This window comes from Jatropha curcas, chromosome 3, assembly GCF_041381405.1.
Source record: "Jatropha curcas cultivar XTBG-Jc1 chromosome 3, XTBG_Jcur_1.0, whole genome shotgun sequence".
Classification (NCBI taxonomy): Eukaryota; Viridiplantae; Streptophyta; class Magnoliopsida; order Malpighiales; family Euphorbiaceae; genus Jatropha; species Jatropha curcas.
The window spans coordinates 27,022,424-27,047,659 of NC_143153.1; the positions used below are offsets into that span (position 1 = coordinate 27,022,424).

General features: G+C 30.7%; 4 protein-coding genes and 2 non-coding genes across 6 annotated transcripts; 4 read left to right on the forward strand and 2 right to left on the reverse strand.

Annotated features, from left to right (window-relative positions):
* Positions 1–913: 913 nt before the first annotated feature.
* Positions 914–1,525, forward strand: LOC105628074 (PLAT domain-containing protein 3). Its single transcript, XR_016320121.1, has one exon. It is a non-coding gene; the product is annotated as a PLAT domain-containing protein 3 (transcript).
* A 4,694-nt stretch (positions 1,526–6,219) lies between these two features.
* LOC105650694 (PLAT domain-containing protein 3) lies at positions 6,220–7,119 on the forward strand. Its single transcript, XM_089719856.1, has 2 exons — positions 6,220–6,402; positions 6,489–7,119. Exons 1-2 carry the CDS (start codon positions 6,340–6,342, stop codon positions 6,942–6,944), a joined length of 519 nt encoding a protein of 172 aa, XP_089575982.1. The 5' UTR covers positions 6,220–6,339; the 3' UTR covers positions 6,945–7,119.
* A 4,273-nt stretch (positions 7,120–11,392) lies between these two features.
* LOC105650611 (PLAT domain-containing protein 2) lies at positions 11,393–12,171 on the forward strand. The gene is made up of 2 exons (XM_012237557.4): positions 11,393–11,552; positions 11,630–12,171. The coding sequence occupies exons 1-2, from the start codon at positions 11,487–11,489 to the stop codon at positions 12,101–12,103; spliced, it is 540 nt and encodes a 179-aa protein (XP_012092947.1). The 5' UTR covers positions 11,393–11,486; the 3' UTR covers positions 12,104–12,171.
* Positions 12,172–12,527: 356 nt separating this feature from the next.
* Positions 12,528–12,600, reverse strand: TRNAR-UCU (transfer RNA arginine (anticodon UCU)). Its single transcript has one exon. It is a non-coding gene; the product is annotated as a tRNA-Arg (tRNA).
* Positions 12,601–15,249: 2,649 nt separating this feature from the next.
* DECOY (decoy) lies at positions 15,250–18,191 on the forward strand. The gene is made up of 7 exons (XM_012237456.4): positions 15,250–15,467; positions 15,873–16,034; positions 16,301–16,366; positions 16,507–16,581; positions 17,279–17,408; positions 17,486–17,611; positions 17,778–18,191. The coding sequence occupies exons 2-7, from the start codon at positions 15,880–15,882 to the stop codon at positions 17,919–17,921; spliced, it is 696 nt and encodes a 231-aa protein (XP_012092846.1). The 5' UTR covers positions 15,250–15,467; positions 15,873–15,879; the 3' UTR covers positions 17,922–18,191.
* Positions 18,192–19,296: 1,105 nt separating this feature from the next.
* On the reverse strand, positions 19,297–23,955 carry TPR14 (tetratricopeptide repeat (TPR)-containing protein). Its single transcript, XM_012237353.4, has 5 exons — positions 22,455–23,955; positions 22,157–22,352; positions 21,761–21,933; positions 19,926–20,259; positions 19,297–19,767 (listed from the first exon to the last, which is right to left on the reverse strand). Exons 1-5 carry the CDS (start codon positions 23,450–23,452, stop codon positions 19,645–19,647), a joined length of 1,824 nt encoding a protein of 607 aa, XP_012092743.1. The 5' UTR covers positions 23,453–23,955; the 3' UTR covers positions 19,297–19,644.
* Between the last annotated feature and the right edge of the window lie 1,281 nt (positions 23,956–25,236).

Below are 25,236 nucleotides of genomic sequence, written 5' to 3' on the forward strand. Positions count from 1 at the left end.
ATCTTTTTTTAGTGAACAGACACTAATATTTTTTTGTCTTATTTATTACTATTTAATTAGCTGATTGACTTGATATATATAGGTAGTGTCATACACTAGGTGTATGTAATAATGTAATTATATCGAGAAGTTTTGCAACTATACCGAATATCTTAATTATATGATAAAATGACTTGTTTGTACTTGGTATAGGAGCTAACTTATAAACCAAACAAACCTGACAAATTATTTGTATAAATAGGGTATTATTTACGATTCTCTTAAAAAAACTAATATAAAATTATAACAATTTGTCCATATGACAATTAACCATTAGCTTGGTGTATCCATGCATGGGTAATTATAGGCAAGTATTTCTCATGAAGTATGGTAATAAAAGTTATATCGATATATATCATAAAGAGATTAACGGAGCAAGAGAGGAAAAATTCATTGTCTCCGTAAACTTTAATATTTTTGAATCATCTTATTTTAATTTGGGTTGGTTAGATCCTTAAATTCATATTTTTAGTTTAGTTCTAGCATCTTCAAACATGAAATTATCAAGTAAAACGCATAAATATTTTAAAAGTTGTATTTTCATTGTTGGAAAAGGCCTACGTAAAAAGAAAGAAGTATATGATTCATCCTCAATTTTAGTCTTCCAAACCAAACATAGTAACATACCATGTCGTTTTCCTTCCTCTCTTTCCATCCTCCAACCAGACATAGCACAAATGAAGGGTTATCCACTTACATACGATGTCGTTTTGGAACTTCTGGCATTGTTTTATTAATTAAAAAAGAGCATAAAGAAAATAGTTATATTTCCTTTCTTCCCTCATACTCCACAGAAAAACGACAATTTCACCACCTTCACGTCCCCTTATATAACGTCAAGTGAAATTTCCTAAATTTCAATCAACATTCGGACATGGCACTCAGCACTTTCTTTCTCTCTTCTCTCCTTCTCCTACCATTGATTTTTACCAACATTTGTTTTTTGCAGGCTGAAGAGGATTGCGTGTATACAATGTACATAAGAACCGGATCGATCATAAAAGCAGGAACCGACTCTATTATCAGTGTCACTCTCTACGACGACTCCGGCGAGTTCGTGGAGATCCTCGATGTAGAGGAATGGGGGGGAATCATGGATCCCGAGCACGATTACTTCGAGAGAGGCAATCTCGACATTTTTAGCGGCAGAGCACCTTGCCTGAGCTCTCCAGTTTGCGCCATGAACTTGACCTCTGATGGAACTGGCCCACGCGCTAGCTGGTATTGTAACTACGTTGAGATCACCTCCACAGGAGTCCACAGGCCTTGCACTCAACAGCTGTTCACCGTGGAGCAGTGGCTTTCCGTTGACGTGCCACCGTTTGACTTAACCGCCATCAGGAATAATTGTTCTTGTACTCTGCTTAAATCTCTTATACTGTGAGTGTGGAGATGGTTAATTTTAGGCATTGCATGGTAAAAAATCAACACTCTGATTAAGTTAATTATCTAATACTAATAAAATAACACTAATGTTGTTTGGCTAGCTATCATTTCTACGTCTTAAGTTCCAATTTAAGTCCTATTGAGAATTAATTAACAAACATCATTTTTACTTAATTCGAGCATTTTGGCTTTGCATATGAAAAATTAAGGCTTTGTTTATAATAACAGGGAAGAAAAAAATAAAAGAAAGAAAATAATAGAGGAAGGAATATAGTAAATTTTATTTCTCTTTCTAAGCAAAGCTTAAATGTTTGTTTCAATTTTTCAATATGCATATGAGTCTTGTAACTTCTTTCTTTCTTTTTATTTTTTCAGAATAAATTTATAATTTCTTATGTTATCAAATCAAACATTGTGATAACTGTGAATTTTTAGTTTTTAAATTGATAATAAAAAAATTTAATTTTTTATATAATAAGCTTTTCTTTCTTTAAAATATGTAATCCTCTATAAATAAAATATAGTGTGAGAATACAACTTGGATGTCATGAGAATGAAAAAAATTACAAGAATCAGGAAGTATATTTGTTGGAAAAATTAAAGATTTTAATGTTCTATCTCCACATAAAGAAAAAGGGAGGAATACCTCCGAATTATATGGAAATAAAATTTAGTTGAGAATCCAAAAGGCCTAGAACCAGATTCCTGGGCCAGCAGTTAGTCCAGATTCTAGTCCATTCGGAGATATGGAGTATTGAGACCCAGTTTTGTAATCACCTCAACGTTTCGGGTGTCATCATCTTTTGAGGAAATTTTTAAATTATAATCTACTGTAAGGTACTGCGTAAAAAAAAGGCATAAAAATAAAAACAAAATCAAACTGATCATAATTTAAATTAAAAAGTCAAACTGACATGATATCTACTAGAATTATCCATTTTTAAATTATAATCTACTATAAGGTACTGCATATACTTATGCAACGAAATTTCTGATTATTGGAGACAAAAAAAAAAAAAAAAAAAAAGTTTTTCTTTCTCTTCAAAAATTAAGTGGTGAGTTTCGTTTGATTGACAAGTGAAAACCCTCTCCCAATCTTTCCTAGCCATTTTTATGTTGGAAGAGAACTTGAATTTTAAGCTGAACAAGATAACAATCTCCTTTCTTCTTCCCTTTTATTTTATTTTATTTTTTTTTTTTTAAACCAATTTGGATCTAAGCATACCATTTATACTTCTGTACACTTTGATTTTTAAAATAAGATATTTTTCTTTTTCGTTTTTTAGTTTATTAAAATGTCAAAAACTACTAGCTAATGGGTTATTAACTAGTATGTTAATAAGGTATTAGCTACTAACTAATCGTCTGGTAGATTCAATTAAGAATGTAAGTGTTTCATAAATACTGTATAGATTTTTAAAAAGAAATGAAAATCTTTTAATAATTTAATAACTATTTATATTTTAAAATAATTATAAATGAAAAAATCGCATAAAATATTAATTTCAAAAAAATATATATTTTTTAGTATTTGACTTGTGTCGCCATGACCTTCTTTTAAATTTTCAAATTATTGTCACTCTATTTCCGTAAGGGCATAAAAATCGTTATTTCGATCGCTCTCGAAATTGACAGATTAGTATGAACTCACCTGTAAAGTTATGCATACCATCTGATCTGAGTGAAATCGTATTTAACTATTTATACTGATAAAGACCCTTTAATTAATTTTTCCATGATTCATTATGAAATTTTAAAATTTTTAATCTTTTAACTTGAAATTAAATATTTCTTGGGCTCTAAAATAATCTTTCATTTCATATACACATATATATACACGTTTAATATATATATATATATATATTTATATAACTTTTATTACACTGTGAACCCATTTTTCATCCTTATCTGCAGACACGCTTTCACTCCCTTTTCTTTTTCCTTTTTTTTTTTCAAAATGTAGTGAAAATAAAAAATAAAAAATAAAAAAAAACAAAAGAACAATTATTATGGGTAAGGAATTATGCGTTGGCTTTTGTACGGTCCGATAACACTTGTCCATGTCAGGTTCAATCATGTCATAATAGCGAGCAATTATCAACGTCTCGTCGACTTTTACTTCACCATTCACACGTGTCCATTAAAATTAGGGCTTTAATATATATATATATATATTTTTTTTTTTTTTTTTTTTTTGGAGAATAGAGCTTCAATATATTGACTTTTGTAACAGTTGCTATATATAGAGTTTTTGTCTTTTTAAAGGATGATATGATATGCTATATATAGACATGGCCTCTGTAAATCTTTAAGCCACTTATATGCTTTTATAATTGGTTTATAATATATTCTCTATAACTATATATATTATAAAAATGTATAATAAGAAAAAAAGAATAAAAATATCACCACTAATATTGCACAATAAAATTTATTTATTTAATAAAAATCCTAATAAAAGAATTGAATTGTTAGTTTGAGAAAACAGATAAATCTTCAAAATTTTTAGCTATAAATAAGTTTTTATAATATTTTATATTGTTTTTTTAATTCATAATTCATCGAAAAATTTGATGAGTCAAAATAATATTTAGGATTATATAAAAAGATTCAAACTCGAAATATTCTACTTCTCACACAAGTGAGAAAACCAATCAAACTTAATTTGTTTGGTCATTTTCCATGAACTAATTGCGTATATAAATAGAAATAATTTTGAATACCAAATTTAGTGGAGGAAAAGTTTTATTATCATACTCCAAGAAACGAAAATTATCCGCCACAAAATAAATATTCCACAAATTACATACATATCTAGAAGAAAAACAAATAAATATAGCAACTAATTCTTGTATCTATGCCAAATGGACACAAATTTAAAATTCATTTAAAGAAAAATATAACAAAAATATAGAAAAAGGACATTATACGGTTAATTTTTTTAAATCATTTGATTCTTAATTTTTCTTAATATATTTAATTCTTAATTTAGTACTTTAAACTTACAATTCTAAGTTGGTATATTACTATCACTCATTTCTTATCATTAATTTCAACCAAGGTTTTCTCTTTATGCAAAGTAATTAAATTTTTTGTTAAAAATGTTTTCCCCCTTAAATTTTGCCATAAAATGTTATTTTCATCTAATAATTTTGGTTTAGAAAAAATTAAAAATTCAATAATTACGAATTGCCAAAATATGAAAGATTTATTAAATTAGTCATATTTATATTCAATATGTAGCAATTAATTAGATGCATAAAATTTATAAGATCCACCTTATCCTTACCAAATATATGTTATTTGGTGATTTATATTCCTTTTTCTTCAATAATAATCGTCTTTGAATTTGATTGTACTGATTTCTATTCTCATTGTCTTCCTTTGTATTTCCTCACATTTGTGTCTTTTAATACATATCTGAGTTATTATTTCTCATATCTTGAGATTATTGTTATTCATATTTCAGAATTTTATTTTCAGATCCAGTCGTTTGCCGGTTTTTGAGTTTTGTTATTACTATTATAGTGATTTTATTTTTAGTATTTTGTTATTTGGGTAGTTATGCAAAAAGAAGTGCAGATTTTCTTTTTTTATAAAGGGAAGAATTTTGAAGATAATAAAATCAGACTTGTAGAAAGACCATCGAGTCAAACAATGCCATGAATAGCCACCAAGTAGAGCAAACGATTCCGGCACATGTGTTATGCTATATCAACTTGATCGGATACTCCAAGATTGTAATTTTTTTTTTATTTTTTGTACGGGTGATTTATTATTAGACTTACTTTACGAAAATATAGAAACATATTGATTTGTATTTCATATCTGTACACAGTCTCCTCTTAATGAAATTTTCAGTTTGATTTCCTCTAAAAAACACAAATTAAAACTGTAAATAATTAATAAATTAATAAACCAGGTTGCCATACCATAATGGTTTTCAGAATTGAACTACAAATATAAAAAAGTAAATTTCATTCAAAGCTTGACGAATAAAAATTGTATTTTTTTTTTAAAAAAAAATAAATGGTAAAATAATAAAATCTTACTATATTATAAAATAAAAGGTAGGTGCAGGCATGGCCGGTTCATTGAATTGCCGGTTCCGGTTTAAAGCTTTAAACTGAAGAATTCGATCCAATTCCGGTCCATTTACAATACAGTTTGGTTCCAATTCGATTTCTGTTCAAAATAAATCGGTGGCCATGCCTAGGTGCAGGTTTTAGAATTAAAAAAAATTGAAATTTTTTATATGATCTTGAATCGAAAATAATAAATTGTTACACAATCACACCAAGTTCTAATGAAATTGGATCAGATCGATTAATCAAATCAGTTAATCTTTGAATCAGATATTGATATAGTCCGGTGCTATTTGGTTTTACAATAAATCAGTCATTTGGACCGTAAAATAAAGAAAGGTAAATTTATGACATTAAAAATTAAGCGGAGCAAATGATTAAAGCATTGATATAATTTTCAAAAAGTTTTCGGATTTTTTATGCTTTAAATAATTATTAATATTTTAAAAAATTATTATCAATAGAATTATTCAAATTAATATTGTAAAATATATATCAGATTAGCCTCAAACCTCCACGGAAATGTGTAGGTCAATCGGATCATTGATTGTTGGCTTGATTGATGATAAATAATTTTACATCTATGATTATATAATGACTTCTTTTGCTATAAAATTTGTATGACGATGTATTTTAAATTTTTTAGAAGTAATTGTAACAAATAAAAAAAATTTAAAAACTTAGTTGAACCAAAATTATCCATGTGCCAGTCATCACACCGCTTCTATGTTACTCCGATTTTGAAAAATTGACCTCCTCTCCCCTTCCAAGCTCTTATAAGGAGAGTGATCTCCACTGTCCAACCCACTTTAGATTTTCACACTCAAGTATGGCAGTCCAAACGCTCCTCTCTTTTCTCCTTCTCCTCGCCGTCTCTACCTTCGCCGTTTCTGTAAGTTCTTCAATATCACTACCTTCACAATACACTACAGTTAAAGCTAATTAATCATTTGTTTAAAAAATTTAAATATGTTGCAGGGCTATGAGGACTGCGTGTATACAATATACATAAGAACCGGATCTATCATAAAAGCAGGAACCGATTCCATTATCAGCGTCAGGCTATACGACGCCTACGGCGAGTTCATCCAGATCTCCAATCTAGAGGCCTGGGGCGGCCTCATGGGTCCGGAATACAACTACTTCGAGAGGGGCAATCTCGACATTTTCAGCGGCAGAGGATCTTGCTTGAGCGCTCCGGTTTGCGCTTTGAACTTGACCTCCGACGGAACCGGCTCGGGTTCCAGCTGGTACTGTAACTACGTTGAGGTCACAACCACCGGAGTTCATGAGTCTTGCTCGCAGCAGCAGTTTACGGTGGAGCAGTGGCTCTCCGAGAAGGTATCGCCGTATCAGTTGACGGCTACCAGGAATTATTGTCCAGATCTCGCCGATGTTAGAGGCCGTGATCGGGTGAAATCTGCTGTACTCTGAGAATTATTGTCCAAATCTCGCCGATGTTAGAGGCCGTGATCGGGTGAAATCTGCTGTATTCTGACTGTAGAGAATGGAGATCGTTGAGAGGGACTTTTTTCTGTGTGGTGCTCGTAATTTTAATTATGGTATGCTGTGTTGTTAATTGTCTAATCAATAAATAATGCTATTTCAATTGCCTTTTCTTTTTTCATGGGCCTTATTAGGTAGTATTAATTAACAAACGAACAAATCCCATGGTTTGATGTGTTTTTGTTGCTGAGATCTAATTTAACTTGTCGTCACTTGCTTTAATGCTCATTAATGGTGACGGACCTGATAGGACTGGGAAAAAAAAAAAAAAAAAAAAAAAGACTAAATAAGCTAACATTTACAAATTACATTTGCAAGTAATGGGGGATGTTTGATTTTAGTAGATGATTTTACAAAGTCATATGCTTCTCTCTTCCCTTAATGAAGACATTATTGTTTTTTCCATACGCTGTTGGATTGTCCTTCTCCTTTGAGGTTTGGCAGGATCTTGCCAATGTCTTGCACTCCTAACAGCCCTGAACGCAAGATGTACATTTTTTTTTTCTTTCTTTTGTATTTTATCCTTTACATGTTTTTATCTTTAGATCTTTTATGGACTTGGAATCTTTCTTATCACACATTCTTCCCAAAGAATAGAAATGCTCATTTTACCAATCTGCATTCGCCTGATTCTAATTCGACAGATGGTTAAAGACGGAGAGAATATGAATTTTGAAAATAAATTTGACTCATATCATTATTACTTTTTCATTTTAGTAAATCTATATAATATTATTTTTAATTTTATAAATATAAGCCTTCAAAATTTTTGACGACGAAAATATTTTTGATGGTCAATCCAAATTATGTCTAGTTATAAAATATGGATCGTATTAGACAAAACTTAGAACTAATTTTCCTCACATGTTATAAGTAATGAAAGAGCTAAAAATTGGTAAAAAAAATAATATTTTAATTAAAAAGAGAAATATTTTTTGAATATCGATAAATTCATTGTAACTTTTTTTTTTAGTATTGGAAAGGAAGATTCAAATTTAAATTTATTATCAGATCATATATGCACTTACTACTAGACCATATCTTAGTGTGCAAATTATATAAACAAACATTTATATTAATATATTAATTAATAATAATCCTCGTGAATCATTATCGGTCATCCATTATAATTATTAAGTACTAACTATTATTGGTCATTACTCGTGATGATTACTTTAATTTATTATTTTTATATATTTTTATTATATTAACAATAAATTTTTAAAGTATAAAATTTTTATATTTAATAAATTGAAAATTTTAATTAATGTTTAATACCAAACAATAAAAATATATTATGTGATATGAAAATACTAAAAAAGTTGAAAGATAAGTTCGACTGGACGACAATGAAACCCGCAATGTCATACAGAAGTCAGTATGGACATCGAATGTCCCATGACATTAATGTTCTAAAGAAATGCATGTTAAGATGGATGTACCCTTATATAAGGTTGGACAGGTTAAGAATGACTACACTCGACAAAAGGTGCATCAAATAGTCAAAGATAGAGATAAAATGAGAGGATAACATTTGATGATTTGGACATTATGGTGTGTATATATATATATATATATATATATATATATATACTTATTTATTTACTTACGATTTGCTTATTTCTTATTTTTATATATTTGAGCGATAAAATGACAAAGGACTTATATATCAATCCTCAATTAATTTAAAATTGAGGCTTAATTATCATTATTATTATTATTGCATTACAATAAAATAATTAAAAACAAATAATCTAATCTTAATTTCAATTTATTATTGATAAGCGGTAGCTCCTATTTTCTACTCTTCCTTTCACTTTCAATCTTTTATTCACTTTCAATAAACTAGTATCAGTTGCTTCCCATAACAAATCCTTTTTTTTTATTATTATTATTCCTACTTTGTCTAGGTACATGGAGTTTCTTTTATACATTTTGTGTGATAATTTGATCTTTTCTCTTTGAGGATTTGATCTTTTCTCTGTCAGGATTTGGTTCCTCCTTTGTGATGGTTCGTTATTAAATAAATATATAATATTTGATTTTATTTAGTGGAATAATTTAAATTTTAATTTGCAAATGCGAATCTTCAATTAATGGAGGTTAGGAGTGTAATATGTTTTTCTATTATTTCTATTGGCACATAGCTACGGGAACCTTTCTATGTACTTCATATACTACAAGATCAAGATATAGAAAATATAAATAAGTTATTTTATCTTTCAAATTAATTTAAGTATTAGTTGCTACTATCAAGATTTATATCATTTAATAAGATTAAGATCATCCTCAAGCGTAAGGATAAAGTATAATCTCTCTTAATTTTTAAAGTTCTCCAATTTTTTCACTTATCATTTTCAAGTAAGATTGTGTGTATTTAGGAGGCCTATTGGCTCAGATATAATTTCTTGATTTTGTTAAGTTTTTCCTGGATGTTTAATTAATAAAATAAAATAAAATTATATTTGCTGATAAAAAAATAATCTCTTTTAATTTTAATTTTATTATTCAAAAGAATATAAATAAAAATAATATTTTTAGTTTGTTAAAACATGAGCAGATTCTATTAATTGCGATAATAAAGTTCTATGTCTAATCTACGTGAACGTGAAAAGCCACTATAGGCCAAGGAGGCAGTGGACTCCCTGATTTTTCTTTTAAAAAATTGATATGTGGTATTTTTTTTTTTTTTCTAAAAGGTTAACTTTGTGGCTTTGTCTTTTTTTTTATTTTTATTTGTACTCTAATTATTCAACATACATCCAAATTTAATAATTTTGATCCTCATTTTAGTCAGCGTTCGGAGTTTGCAATAGCACATGAGCTTTAATTCCTTCAACTTCTATGTGGATTGAAGAAAATTGCTTCTCATGAAAATGATGATAATTATTTTATATGAGACTTTCAAAAGCCTACAAATTAACCTACGAATTTATCTTATTTGTTAAAAATTATTTTTTGTATTAACCCTAACTTAGGTTAAAAATTATTTTTGATAGATCTTATTTGTTATCATTATTATTATTATTTTTAATTAAATTCTTTCATATTAATATTATTGAAATAATTTTTTCGTAGATAATAATAATATAGTATTATTTCCTAATTAATATAAAGAAAAGGAGAATGTTCAATCTTGAATTTCTCATTGGTTTATTTTAAATCATAAAATATATACTTAATTATACACATGGTTTGGGTGCCTTACATTATTAACCTAATGCATTTCATTTTTTTTTTTTTTAAGAAAAATGCATTGCAATTTAGGGAGTTTAACAAATTAATTTTGGATATTGAACATTGTATTCATCCTATTGTAGTATTTAAAAAATTAATTAATTTTAAGAGATAGCATGAATTTTTAATTGTATCTAATCACAAAAAAACGATAATATTAAAAGAGATGTATTTGTACATATTGACAAGGAAATTATTATAAATAGAATTCAATTAATGAAAAATGGATGAGGTTTATTGAAATTTAATTATAACAATTTATTTGCTTCTTATATTTTAAAATGGATCTCCTCACTGAGTTTTTTGGCTTTTTGTAATCTCTATCAGACCATAGAGGATAAAGATATTTTAACCTCATAGCAAAGTGCGCTTTTTCAGAAATTGAATTTATATTCTTACCTTTATAGGGGTTGAAGTTATTCACCACACGAATCAATATATTATTGGTACATGTGATATTATTATTAATGTATTATATTTTTAAAATAAATAAAAATATGTTGTTTTATAAATATTTTCTAATTTCGAGAAATAATTCTCAAAAATAAATTATTTTCTAAAAATAAATAAGCTCCTATTAATAATTAATTACTGTATAAACAATAAGATAATATAAATAATTTCTTTCATGTTTTGGTTTTTGGAAAGTCCATGACACATAGCACCATAAGATTGAAAGCCGATACTACAAATTATTGCTTTTGTTTTAATATTTAAAATTTAAATTTGAATCCATTCTTAAATCATATATGTATTTACGATTAAAGCTATGTCCTAGGGCGTAAAACTACAAACTATTGATAGCTACACATGAAAAGTCCTTGAAGTTATTCAATATATTTTATATATAAGAAAGTAATACATTTTATATTTAAATTAAATTCACACAAAGAACATTTATATATGATAATACACACACATATATATATTTCATGGACAATTAATTTTGTAACAAATCAGATTATAAATGCAAATCTTTTATAATTTTCTATATTGTATTTAATAAAATGCAATAAAAAAAATTAATCAAATAGGGGCATAATGGTAGAGAGCAGAGAACTTATTCTTAAGCTGCACATATAATAACCTTCTTTTCGTTTTCATATACACACACTTCTACAATCTTCTTTAGGACTCACCCAACGAAAAGACAATAATACCACCACGTCAACGTCCACTTTCAACGATATAAATGACAGCTCTACCATCAACCCGCCGTTTTCACACTCAATTATGGCACTCAACAATCTTCTTCTCTGTTCTTTCCTTCTCTTTGCCCTATCCATTGTCGCCGTTTCAGTAAGTTACGCCATAACCACCGCCACTACACCTCCTTTCATTTTTTTCACATATAAATAATGTTTTTTTAATTGCAGGCGGATGAGGATTGCGTGTATACGTTGTACGTAAGGACCAGCACGACCTTTAAAGCAGGAACCGACTCTATCATCAGCGTCAGGCTCTATAATGCCTACGGTGAGTACGTAGAAATTCGCAATTTAGAGACCTGGGGCGGCCTTATGGGTCCTGGCTACAACTACTTCGAGAGGGGCAATCTCGACATTTTCAGCGGCAGAGCACCTTGCTTATCTTCTTCTCCGATTTGCGCCTTGAATTTGACCTCCGATGGATCTGGCCCAGGCTCCAGCTGGTACTGTAACTACGTTGAAGTCACCGTCACAGGAGTCCACGCGCGTTGCTCGCAGCAGCAATTCACGATCGAGCAGTGGCTTTCTGTTAAAGTGCCACCATATGAGTTAACAGCAATAAGGAATTATTGTCCGTCGGCCGATGTGGCCGATCTTAAGCTTCGCCGTCACCGTCATCGGTTTGAATCTGCTGTTATATAAAGCGTGGTCTTGTACTGTTGTTAGACGCTGCATTATTGGAGATGGATAATAAAGTAATTTTCAATGCCTTTTTGTTTGGCCCTTGCTAATTACTATATCTAAAAAGTGTTTTAAAATTCTAAAAAAAAAAATAAAAAGTTGTCGTTACTTCAATTAATGATATAACTCGAAAGAGAAAAGATGCTGACTATGCGAATTTTTTTTTAATCACCCGAATACGCGAGTCATTGATTAACGGCGTAGATCCTAATATCGCATGCCACGTGCATTGGTTGTTATTTTGTAGAAAATTAATTGCATAAGCGTGTTACATTATATAGTAGTAATTTTTCGGTTTAAGTATTTTTAATTTCAATGATTTCGTTTATTCTTAAAGTTCGATAAAAATTACCGAAATAGGGAATGAATTTTCAAAAACAAAAAACACGCCCAGTGGGACTCGAACCCACAATCGCCTGATTAGAAGTCAGGCGCCTTATCCATTAGGCCATGGGCGCTTTTGATATTTAAAATCCAACTTTAATAAAATTTTGTATAAAAGAATATAACTCATTGAGATCTGAAAATCAACTGTAGTTTTTTTAATTATTCATACCGGTTTAGATCAAGTCTATTAACTCTATGAATAGATTCGGCCAATGAAAATAAAAGATTCTTACAAATTATTCATATTTTGTCCTTTTTTTTTTCTCAGTTATAGCAATAAATACTATTGTTTCAACACAAATTTTTTTATTTTTATTGGTTCGACTCATAGATGAGGTATTAACTCCATATGAAGTCAATTATAATTTTTATAAGTTTCAACAATTTTTAGGTGCTGTATATCTCTGTATTAGATATTCTAGTACAAATACATATAAGTGACAAATAAGGGAATATTTTAATATATATATATATATATAGAAATATTTAGTACGTGTTGTGTATTGAGACAAACAAGAGACCAGTACAAAAAGGCAACAAATTTTCTTTTTAGATTGGAAAAAAAAAAAAAAATACAAAATAGACGTACGATCAGAACACTACTTTTTGAAGACGTAATCACATAAGGCAGCTGTGGATTCAGATAAGGGAAAATTATTATTTTTTTTTTGACATTTGATAAGGGAAAATTATTGTTTGTTCTTTTTGCTTGGCAAAATTGACTACTTAACTCGAACCACATAAGACATGTGTTTTGGGTTTGGTGGTGCCATTATTTTTGGGATTGACATTCAAACTGTGTTCTATTTAACTCGAACTTGGATTTAGTTCGCAACACCATCTCTACTCTACCACCCAATGCTTCTCAGATCAAAAATGGAATTTGCCTTCGATTCATATGACCCGTCAATTCTGTTTTCTGCTCCTCTTTTATGGATTATTGATCCATCTTCCTCCTTTATTTTCACATAGGTTAACAACTCAATAAAAAGCAGAGTGATATCATTTTCATTGCCTGCTTCAATTTCTAGAGCGAGGTATTTATGAATTGGGTTGTTGGAGTTTTTTCCATATTCCTTCTTTTTGTCGATTTACTTTGGGGTTTCAATTTATTTTTTGTTATTAAGGGAAAGAGAGCCATATTTACATCATGATTGTGGCTGAAAAGGATTGGGTTGATAATGAAACAAACTAGAAGAGTATGAGAAGAATGAAGGGGAATCTTGTTGTGAAGGGGGGTCTTGTTGCCTGTTCTTTGTTATGCTAAGTCCCGGTACCGAATGATCCAACATCATCGTAGAAGAGATTCTATTTTGGAGATTTGGAGATAATTTCTGCGAAGCTGTCGGCTTGGAAAGCTAATCTTCTGACTTTTGTTTTTCTGGGAAGACAACCTTAGCTAACTCTACTCTTCCTGCTCTGAAAATAATGGATCTTATTTTGACAGTGGATTAAGTGAGAATAATAGATTAGAGCTGGGGGCATTAATTTCATCTGCAACTAACATCTAAAACGGACGAGAAGGATAAATGTTTGTAATGCACCAAACTATAAAGATACTCTAATGTATTTTTTAAAATCGAAGAACATAGTCCAGACCAGTAATTTATGGCGAATTATAAGAATAAAATTATTATTTTCCATAATTAAGGCGGGCCCATGTTTTCTCTTGCAATGCAGCATCCTTGAGAATATGTTCATAGAATCTCCCTGTCCTCTTTCTTTCATTGACATCTCCCTGTAGGTCTCCTTTCTAATTAATCTCAATTTCCTCCCTAAATACCTTTCCCTTGAAGTCCAGGGGATTTCATATTTCAGTCCAGTTGAAGCCGCGTAAAAACATCGACTCAAATGTATCCAACTCTCTAAAATCTACCACTTCATCTCCTGAGATCACCAACATCATCTTTCAGGTGAGTAATATTTTCATTTTTAGTATTTCATTTCCATATGGTAAATGTATATGCATGAAATAGAAAGAATTCAGGAGTGAGAGCAATATCAAATTCAATCCTTGGTTAGATTAACAAAGTTGGAGAAATGAATGTTAAGGAAATTAGCAGGAGACAAGAAATTCTACAACTTTTATGAAATCTGAAATGGAGGAGTAATTATCGGATTTTTAGTATTGAATTTGAAACGAGTTTATAAATCTAGAATTACTTAACGTGAGTAGAGATGACAATTTCACTCAACCCAATGGATACCTGATCCGATCTTAGCGAATTTAGAATGGATTCAGATGGTATTTAAAAAATATCTGAACTCGAGTACCCACCATACGTTACCCGTTTAATAAATATTGAAGAAATATTTAAAATAATTATTTTTTTAAAAGAAAAAATCTTATATGTACACTTTTTTTAATATAGTTAATTCTACAATTATATTCAATATTTATATCATATTTTTTATTAAGTCAAGATAGATAATTTTATAGTTTTTTCTTGCTGTCTATTTTTAAAAAATTAAAATAAAAAACATTTTTAATGCTGAACCGGTTTAGAAAGGGTTCGACTACCTAAATTGTAATCGGGTTAGAATTTGGACAGTGCATTTTAAACTGGTATCAATCCGTTGTCATCCCGGTGTGAGGGGCTGCTTGTTAAAAAATGAGAAACGGGCCACGGGTTTAAAGGCCCAAATATTAAAAAAAAAAAAAAAAGGAGATACAAACCAAAACGCTGTAGTTTTAACTTAGGGCTTCAAGCTCTCTTTTGTGCGTTCACTTTTTTCAAGCTAAGCTCTGGCTCTCATCTTGTCCCTTCTCTCTCGCTAACTTTCTCCTCTTATTCTTCATCATCTGTGTGGTGAGTTGAAGTAGAAGGCTCAAGGCTGCAATCAAGGAGCAATCGCATGATACAACAAGGGAGCCTACATGCAACTTCTTTTTTCAGAGATTTGTAGATTAATTTGTATTTCCTCTCGCTAATTACTGGTAATTTTGTTTATATTAATTTGTATTAAGTTGTAGATTGAGGGAGTGTCAATTATCTGGTTACATTTTTCTTTGTTTGGAGTTTTAAGTTTAGATTTTCTAAGTATTCTTTCTTGCGTTGTAGTCCACTTTGATATTGTTTGTACTTATTTGAGTATAATATCATAATTCAGTACAGTATCATAATTGGCTATTACATTTGCAATTTATGTGATTTAATGATATGATAAAAAAAAAAAAAAATGCAATACAGGGCCATGGCAAACTGCAGCTTTATTTGCTTGTTTATTTCTAAAGCTTCAATACTTCTCATAAATAACAGTATAGTCTATCTATACACTTGTATACATATATCTATTGGTTATTCCTTTCTGGTGTATTGAAAGTTTGTGTTTCTCTCTGTAGATCCAAAATGAGGAGATCGTTGATGTGGGTGGCTCGTCCCTTGGTAACAACACGTGGATTTTGCACGAAGTCGGAGAAAATTGTAGCATCTGTACTTTTCGAGAGATTACCAGTTGTAGTCCCCAAAATAGACCCTGTGGTTTATGCATTTCAAGAGTTCTCGTAAGTTTTTTTGGCTTTGTCTGCTTTTAATTTTTATGAAATTACTCTTCTTGCCACTTCTCCCAATTAGAGGAATTTTATTTGATATTAGTTGAATCGTACAATGACACAAGAGAATGAAAATTGTAAATTTTCTATTTCTTTACTTGCTGATTATCAGTGAAGGAATGGTGGTTATGGGAGAATGTGAAGGGGTTTGCACTTTAGTTATTATAGGTCTTTTAAAGTCATGGAACTGGTTTGAATTCCTTTGGGGTTTGCTGCAGGTTTCGGTGGCGGCAACAGTATCGACGACTTTATCCTGATGAGTTCTTAGACAAGTCTAACTCAAGGTAGAACATCGATGATTCTGTTTATCAATAACGTGGATTAGTACATCGATGATTCTGTTTATCAATCATGTGGATTAGTATTATTATGAAATGAAGTTTGAACATGTCCTAATAGTTGTGTTTCATTCTTTTGTGACTAGGGGGAAGGGTGACTATCAAATTGACTATGTACCAGCACCAAGGATCACTGAAGCTGACAAAACAAATGATAGAAAGTAAGACATGACCAATAGAATATTGTTTCCTCTTGCTCATACTTAGAGGCTTCATGTGATTTTTGACTGATATTTTAGGGGGTTTGGCACTGTTATATGGACATAAATACTTTTGAACTTCATAGATTTTTTATTGTGAGGGCTTTGTGTGGTTCTAGTGTGTAATGGCATGTATTTGTATATTCTGAGTGGTGAGTATTGTTCACATTGAGATATTAACTTTTATAGGTTACCAATGTTATTCATTTTTTGACCTTGGTGGAAGAACATTATGTTATAGTTTCAGTTTAGGCAGCCGTTTCTTCGTGAGCCAATTTTAACGTCTTTGTTATGTTGTGCCAAATGTGCTTTGACAGATCTTTTCGTTGTGTGGTGATATTTGAATTGGTAGTATGACAATATTAAGTTTTTATTTAAAATAGTATCAGTTTGGAACCGAAAAATCTTAATTAACATTAAATCTTCTTATACAATATCTTCTTGTATTAATAAGAATCTATTGTTCTGCTGCATGCCATACTCATATTTATGTATTGTGGGTGGAGCTTGTATATGCTTTAGATTTCTGGACTTACCTGAAAATTCAAATCTCTATTAACGAATAGAGCCTTTGGTTTTTTTTTTTTTTGGTTTATATTGGTGCTAATTTCTGAAGAACAATATTCCTAATTATAGTATCGTAATCTGTTCTCTCTAGGTCCTTGCAAAGGGCACTTGACAGAAGACTTTACCTTCTTTTATATGGAAATGCATATAGATCTCCTAGTGGGAAGCCGGTTTGGCATTTTCCCGAAAAGGTGTATGAGGCTGAGGAGACATTGCGCAAGGTTAATTTCACTGTTATCTTTAATTTCGTTCTGCTTTTTTCTCTTCTTCTCCTTATTTAAATTCTAAATATTTGCAGTGTGCAGAGTCTGCATTACAATCTGTTTTAGGGGACCTTTCTCACACATATTTTGTTGGAAATGCTCCAATGGGTCACATGGTCATAAAGACAACAACAGATGATGCACCAGATGCTGGCTATAAGGTATATTCAAAAATTATATAAACAATTATGGTACATAGTACATATTTTGTCTTAGAAAATTTGGCTTCAAAACTAGAATAGTGAAAAGAAAACATAAAAATAAGATATGTAGTTGGATATGATACTACTGGTATTCTATTTTGACCGGTTAACTTTTCTTTTTCAGCAATTCTTCTTTAAGTCGCAGGTGATTGCAACAAACAAGTTTGAAATTGGCAAATGTGATGATTTTGTTTGGGTGACTAAGGATGAATTGCTCGAGTATTTTCCTGAGCAAGCTGAATTCCTTAAGAAGATGATCATCAGCTGAATTAGATGTCCAATTTGAGGGTATATTATGCCATTAGTCACTTAAACTTTATATTTTGTATCGTTAAAGGCACGAAACTTTGTAGTTTCCTTTTATTTTTGTTTACTGGGAGGTCATTCACCACATTCAAGTAACTGGAGCACTGGTTCAACTCAATAAGAATATTCATAGGAATGAAGAGGATCCTAATGATTTTAGGCCATATTTTTGTCGACGGATGATCTACAGGTTGCTTGATAGGAATGAAGAGGCAAGAGAACAGTTTGCCAATTTTGATTTTTTTTTTTTTTTGGTGTGCGTGCTCTCGCGCTAATTGACAATAATAACCTCATCTTGTGAACAAATTAAATATGGGTAAATTATTATTTCGACAATTGTTCAGATTATTAAAAAAATTAATTTTTGCTTTTAGTATATATAAGAAGTACAATAGAAATAGGAGAGTATTTTGATGTTTTCATTAAAAACTAATGGCAATTAATAATTAATTTAAAAAATAGAGGAATCAAAGTGTTAATGACAGCATAAAGAGTATTTAGCCTTAATTAAACTAATGGCAATTAATAATTAATTCAAAATAGAGGAATCAAGGTGTGAATGAAATCATAAACTATAAATCTCGTAATAATTAGTTTGGTTATAATTTAGGAATTAATTTTTTAATCAATTTTGACGGTAGAAAAGACTATTTTGTAAGGAAATACTAAAGTATTGATGTAATTATATGTTAAACAAAAGAAATTATAATTAGTTTTTGAAATTAGAGCTCATCGTCTACTAATTTCACTATAATTTAAAAATCAGTTTTAAATTTTCCCCCATAGTATGAGTTGGTTTTTCAAGTTTAGATATGCAGTACATATCATTGGAAATCAATTTAAATTGTTTTTACGCGGAATATATTTATCTATTAAATATTTATTTTATAATTTATTTTTAATATCTCTGTGATGGTTATAAAACTCTAGTTGACAACCTTGGCCGAAAGGCTCTATTTTATCAGCCTGAACTGAGCCAACAACGAAACAAACTCTCTAGGCTGGAAGATAACTTGAAAGTATCAGCAACTGTGTTAGCTTGACCCTTCTATGAGCTTTGCAAGCAAAAACCTTGTCACGTCCAATGTTAATCCTCACATTTCCACTAGAAAGAGATTGCAATACTTGAGAATCTGGAGATAGACCCTTCTAGCTAACTAAGAGAGTGCTCTCTTTAATTATCTCTATGCTTGCATCAGTCATAAGAACCTTGAAAGCATCCTTTAAATATAATAGCCTTAAAACAAGGTATATTCCATTTGAATATGCAAACAAATATTTTTTTATTAATTAAGTTTTAAGTAGAATACGTATTTGAAATTTAAGATATAAATAAATAAGACGATGAAAACCAAGCGCTTAAAATTTATAAGAATCATGTTAACTAGTCTTTCCATCAAACAAATTCTCCCATAAAAATGTTCTCATACAAGCGAACAACTATACACTTACTTGACAACGTTTTCTAAACATGGTTGCGAAATTTTCTCCTCTAAATAAACCATGTTTGCCCCTTCACTAAATACTTAATTTTTGTTTGCTCATTGTCAACATGCCCAACAATTAATGCCCTGAAATTCATTTTATTCTATAAGCCTCACTATTGCTGGGTCTTGCAATGTTTGGTATCTTTCACCTGATTTAACAATCTTCTTGGTCTCTCTAAGTTGAAATTTCTTTGCCCTTCACATTCCCATCTTCTTGAGTTTTTCCTTGGCTTCTAACAATCCCTTGCTTACTTCTTCATTATCTGGTGCTTCTTTATGCAACATCTCATAGTCTTGAATTGAAGCTTCCCATTTTTCCAACTATTTCACCGAAATTAAACATTATATTCTATAGAAACTACTTGAAATGAAACATTTGACATAAACCAAAAACCAAAGAGCGCTCACAAATCCCGAAACAAGATTACTCTTGCACTCGTAAAAGACCAAAAAAAGAACTATTCTATCTAATCAATTACCTTAAAATAGCAATCTGCTCTGCGTAGTCTAGCCTTGGAATAACCAGGACGCACGTTAAGAGCAGCAGTGCAATCCTCAACAGCTTTCTCATACTGGCCGAGCTTGGACCGACAAGCGGCTCGGTTGCACAACAGAACCGAGTTGTAAGGCTCATGTTCAAGTCCCTCACCGTATGCATTACAAGCTTCATAGAATTTGCCGGCCGTGAATAGTTGATTACCAGTCGATCGAGCTGCTGCCACGCCTGTTGCCTTCCTCATTACCATGTTTGCTTCCTTATTATTTGAATCAAGCCTAGTTGCTCGCTGAGCAGCTTCCATAGCATCATCAAATCTGTCAAAATCATTGATTTAACCACCAATTTTAGCATATGAAATAACTAACCTTTTCATAAACCCAAAATATAATTAATCAGTGGCATTTAACGGATAGAAATATCTGGGATGCAACATTGGATGAATCTTATTCTAAAAAGTCTTTGAAATAGATTATATTTTCTAATCAAATAATAAAATGTGAAATTCAATTGATTTTTCATCCCATCAATCCAAATGAATACTAAATTCATAAAATTCTGAATATTAGTCTTAAGAAATAAAAATAAATTATAAAATCTTTCATTTTACATTCCTCTTATTAAATGAAATCAAGAATTGTGTTTAATGCATTTAGAGCTCAGCATTACCGAATCCAAACAAGTTCAGTTTCAGTCTATCCGAATGCATTTTATGGCAATCGAATTCGAAACAGAATGATATAGAGACCGAGTAAAATTGAATTGAACCGATTGATCGGTAAACCAAAAACCAAATGGTTTTTCATGGCAAACGGATGGTGACTAAAATTTTAAAATATTTAACTGGTGCCAGTTCAAAATTTTAAAAGTGTTGAACCTGAACCAACTTTAAACCATCGATTCTAATCTAATTTGGATTCTGGCGGATTCTAGTGTGGTTCCGACGATACGTATATGATTTTTTTCAAAAAAAAAAAAAAAAGAAATTTGTTTCTAAGGTTACATCTTTCTGAAAAAATTAATGTGAATTTCAAAAATAAAATTTAATTTTAAAAATAAATACGAAATAATCAACTAAATTATGATTTTATATTGTCTAAGTGTTATTAATTAAATAAATCGTTAGAAAAATTTGAAAAATATTTCAAATGATGTAATTTCGGACTAAGCAAAAAAATTTAGAAGGAAAATGACTTTGTAGCCGCATAGAATAAACGTTGTGATTATAAAATTTTCAAAAATAAAAATAGAATTTTAAGTTTGAACAGAACCAATCCTGCAAGTTCTAGACTAATTCAGATTCATTGTTTAATATTAATATGAACTTTAACCCGCCTATTAATTACTGATTTCGGTTAAAAATTTTAAGCGATGATTTTAGCTCGGTTGGTTCCAAACCGGTAGCAACGTGGGTATGATTTGATTTCTTATTAGAAATCAAATATTTGTCACCCCTGAATGCATATCCCTAATCAGAAATTTGTCTGAATGAAAAGAACCGAAAAGACAGAACTTAACCCAGGACAAATGGACAATCATTTGAGAATATATTCGCAAGTTGATGTACTGGCGATAGGTAAAGGGTCTAATTTTACCTATCCTTGACTTACAGAATCCTTCTGGTTCCACTTTTTCCCTACAGGAATTAGCCCTTTTGAGTTGTTCCGCAACAAATTCAAATGTTACTACCATTTTTAAATTATTTTATTACTACCCATTACAACCTTTTAATTCTCTTCCTCTGTAATGCAACCATATTTACTTTACGTTATATATATATATATATATATCGACAGAAAAATGTATAATATCACTAACCTGCCAACAGTCATGTCAACCTGAGCTCGCACCATTAACAAATTTGCATTGCAAATAGGACCAAAATATTTAGTACAATCATCAACACTGAAGTTTGGACCCTTCGCCAATGCTTGATCTGCTTCTTGATGCCTATTTAACTTTATCAAGGCCTCAGCTTGTAACGCAAATATCTTCTCAAACGTTACACAACCAAAATACCCATGTTAAATATAATCCAAAAAGGTCTAATATAATATAAGTACCAAAAACTGATATTTTAATTCGGTTACAACATCAATTCTGGTTTTACACGAGCTGTGCTGAGTGGAAGAGTCTTGTCTAGCTCGAGTTCAGTTTGTTTAATTTTATATATCTATAAAGAAAAAAATGTAAATGATAAATTTGGTGGCTTACATGTGGGGCTGAATCTGCACCAGAAATAATTGCATCCTTGGTTTCCTTAATCAAGGTATTCCAATCTCGTAGTCTTCTTGCTTCAGTGCATTTATTAAGATGAATTTGAAGACCTTTAGCTTTAGCAATGTCAAAATGATCAGCTTCCGGCCCTGCATGTTTATAGTGATACATAGCTTGTTCACCATCTCCTAATCTATATATGCACACATTCAAAGAATAAATAAATCAATCAATCATAAACATGAATTAATTAATACTTAAACATGCGAAAATCTCATATTATACTACTCATTACCTGATATACAAATTGGCTAAACGATGATGAGCTCTATGATAATTGGGTTGAATCCGAATAGCTTCTCTGCATTCAAAAACTGCCTCAAGAACTCTACCTAAAGCTGTCAATGCCGCGCTTTTATTACTCCTGTAGGAAGCCTTATCAGGATCAATAGCAATAGCAGCATCATATAAAGCTAGTGCTTCTGCAAAATTCCCATTCTTGTAGTCTTCATTTCCCATAATTTTCAGTTGTTCAGGATCCATTCTTGTTGACAGAGCCCTACACAAAGAACCGTTTCCTGTTTGCTCTACATTATTACTACTACTTTGTGGTTGTTGGTTTTTAACTACATTTCCCATAACACTATTTGGGTATTTCACTTTTACTGTCTGTGTTTGCGTCTGCGTCTCTTCTCTTGCAGTTTTTGGAGGATGATCAAGAACATTATATGAATTCGAGTTTCCTCCTCCTTGTCTCAGGTTACCTAAATTACCAAAAAGCATTACATTGCTCGATGAGGCTCGAACAAGATTACTATTTCCTTTATTATTCTTTTGATGATCGGCAATCATTGTTTCAAGCTCGCCGGAGATACCAGTTGCTCCTTTAGGAACTTTCCTGCCCTGTTGTATAGGATAACTGAAATTTTGGTTGCCGCCGTGAAATTGGTCAGCCTGCGGCGTTATTTTGATTGCCTCCTCTGCAGATTTCCTAGCATAGTTTTCTCCGGCACTTTTATCTTGTTGTTGCTGTCGTTCTTCTAAAGAAGGGAGTTGGGGTTGATCAGAAGCTTTTGTAATTGGTTTTGCATGGCCATTTAAAAATACAGTCTCATCGGAACCACTCTTTCGGCGTTTTGGTGCTATAGGATCTCTGACCAAGTTGTTTCCGGGCATTGCCATTGCCTGGAGTGAACCAGAAGATGTGCTTCTTCTTGGCCAAAGTGTTCGTCGTCCAAAAACTGCATTTATAAGGCCACAGCCTGATTTTTTATCAGGCGTAACGTCTCCCATTTGAGTTTAATTATATCGGATCAATTCAATGACATATTCTTATGCCAAGAAAGGCATTAAAATTTAGAAACATTGTTGTCAGGATAAAGAAAATTGAAGACTACATGCAGAGAAAGGATCAAAGCAAGAAGAAGAAGAAGAAGAAGAAGAAGAAGGAAATGAAGCCAAGCCCCAGGAGAATATTTACAAGGCCTCCTGGAGTGGCTGCCAAGAAAGAAACAAAGGAACTTTGGGTTTTCTCTTCAGAGAAATGCTATTGGAATGAATGGAATAACAAAATGGAAATTTTCAGGGAAAAAAAGATGAATAAAGATTTACATTCTGGTTTTATTTTTCTTTTTCTTTTGAAAATGGAAGGGAAGCAAGAGACCCGCTCTTGTGTAAAATAAGGATCTCTAGATTTTTAGCAAAGAGTGTGTTTCTATTGCACAGAAATAAACATAATTAAGAGAATGTTAATGTTAGAGAGGAGGGCACGTTACCGTTTGTATTGTTTTGAGCTTAACACGTCTTGTAAGACAGCTGTGAAATAAAACCAACAAACAAACAAACAATCAGTAGTTATTGTTTATTGTTTTTTAATTCACTTCTTTCTCCTCCTAATTTTTCATCTTTCATCATTCCATTTGACTTTGATGTGCTCATTGTCTAAAAAGCAGACTAAAATAATGGACATTCTATTTCCAATTTTTAACTTACATAAAAGTAAATTTTAAAATGAAAAATCAAATCCACAACCAATTATCTTGGGGTTATTTTGGGTAAAAAAAGTGTAGGATATCAAGTTTAGAATAATGAAATTATTAGAATAACTTTCAAAGCTTAGTACAATGTCATGTCTAGCAAATTAATGCGACAAAGGAAAAACCCCTTTTACCCATTTAGATGGAAAACCAAATCAAACAAGCAAAGTAAGGTTGTCAAATTCACTTCTCTAACTATTATAAAATTGGTGGGAAGTTCACAAAATCCAACCGCTCAATCATAAGATTTAACAAACCACCTAAAAAATAAAATAATAGTACAGCTCCATATGCATCAAAACAAAGGAAAGATAAACTTGTATCATACACATTTTATCACATCACACCCATAATTAAAAATACAATCCATACCAGTTTAATTATGTTGCACGCCAAAAGAAAAGAATTGAGGAACCAAAGTTGACTTGAGTTATAGAAATAGTTGGAGAGAGAGAGAGAGAGAGAGAGAGAACAAAAAAGGAGAGTTGTACCATGAGTACAATAACATCTCCAAGTCTTATGATTTATTCACACTCGCAAATTTAAATCCTTTCAATTAAAATAGTTTTTACTAATTTAATAAATTAAAAAAAGAATTATTCTTATTTTCATCTATTGGACCTTTAAATAAATAAAAAAAATAAATTTTTTAATTAATAGTATTTGAATTGCATTAACTTGCTAAACAGAACACCCTCGTCATTGGTGTAAAATCGATCCTACTTTAATATTTTCAACTATTTAATAAGTCGTTTTACCATGACAGTGAATTTTCAACTTTGTATTCTTTATTGCAATCATATGATCAGTATAATTTTACTATGTTAAAACACAATTCTGATAATAACAACATATATTAATACCTTTTTTTAACTATTTATATTAGCTGGTAGACCATAGTAGACAGTCAGATGAGTGTTAACATTTGGTAAAGTTTTAATAGTAACTGCAGTTGAAATATAGAATGACCGTAAAATATAAGTAACAATCAGATAACATCTGATAGAAAAAAGCTACAAAATACAACTAAAAGAATTCAGC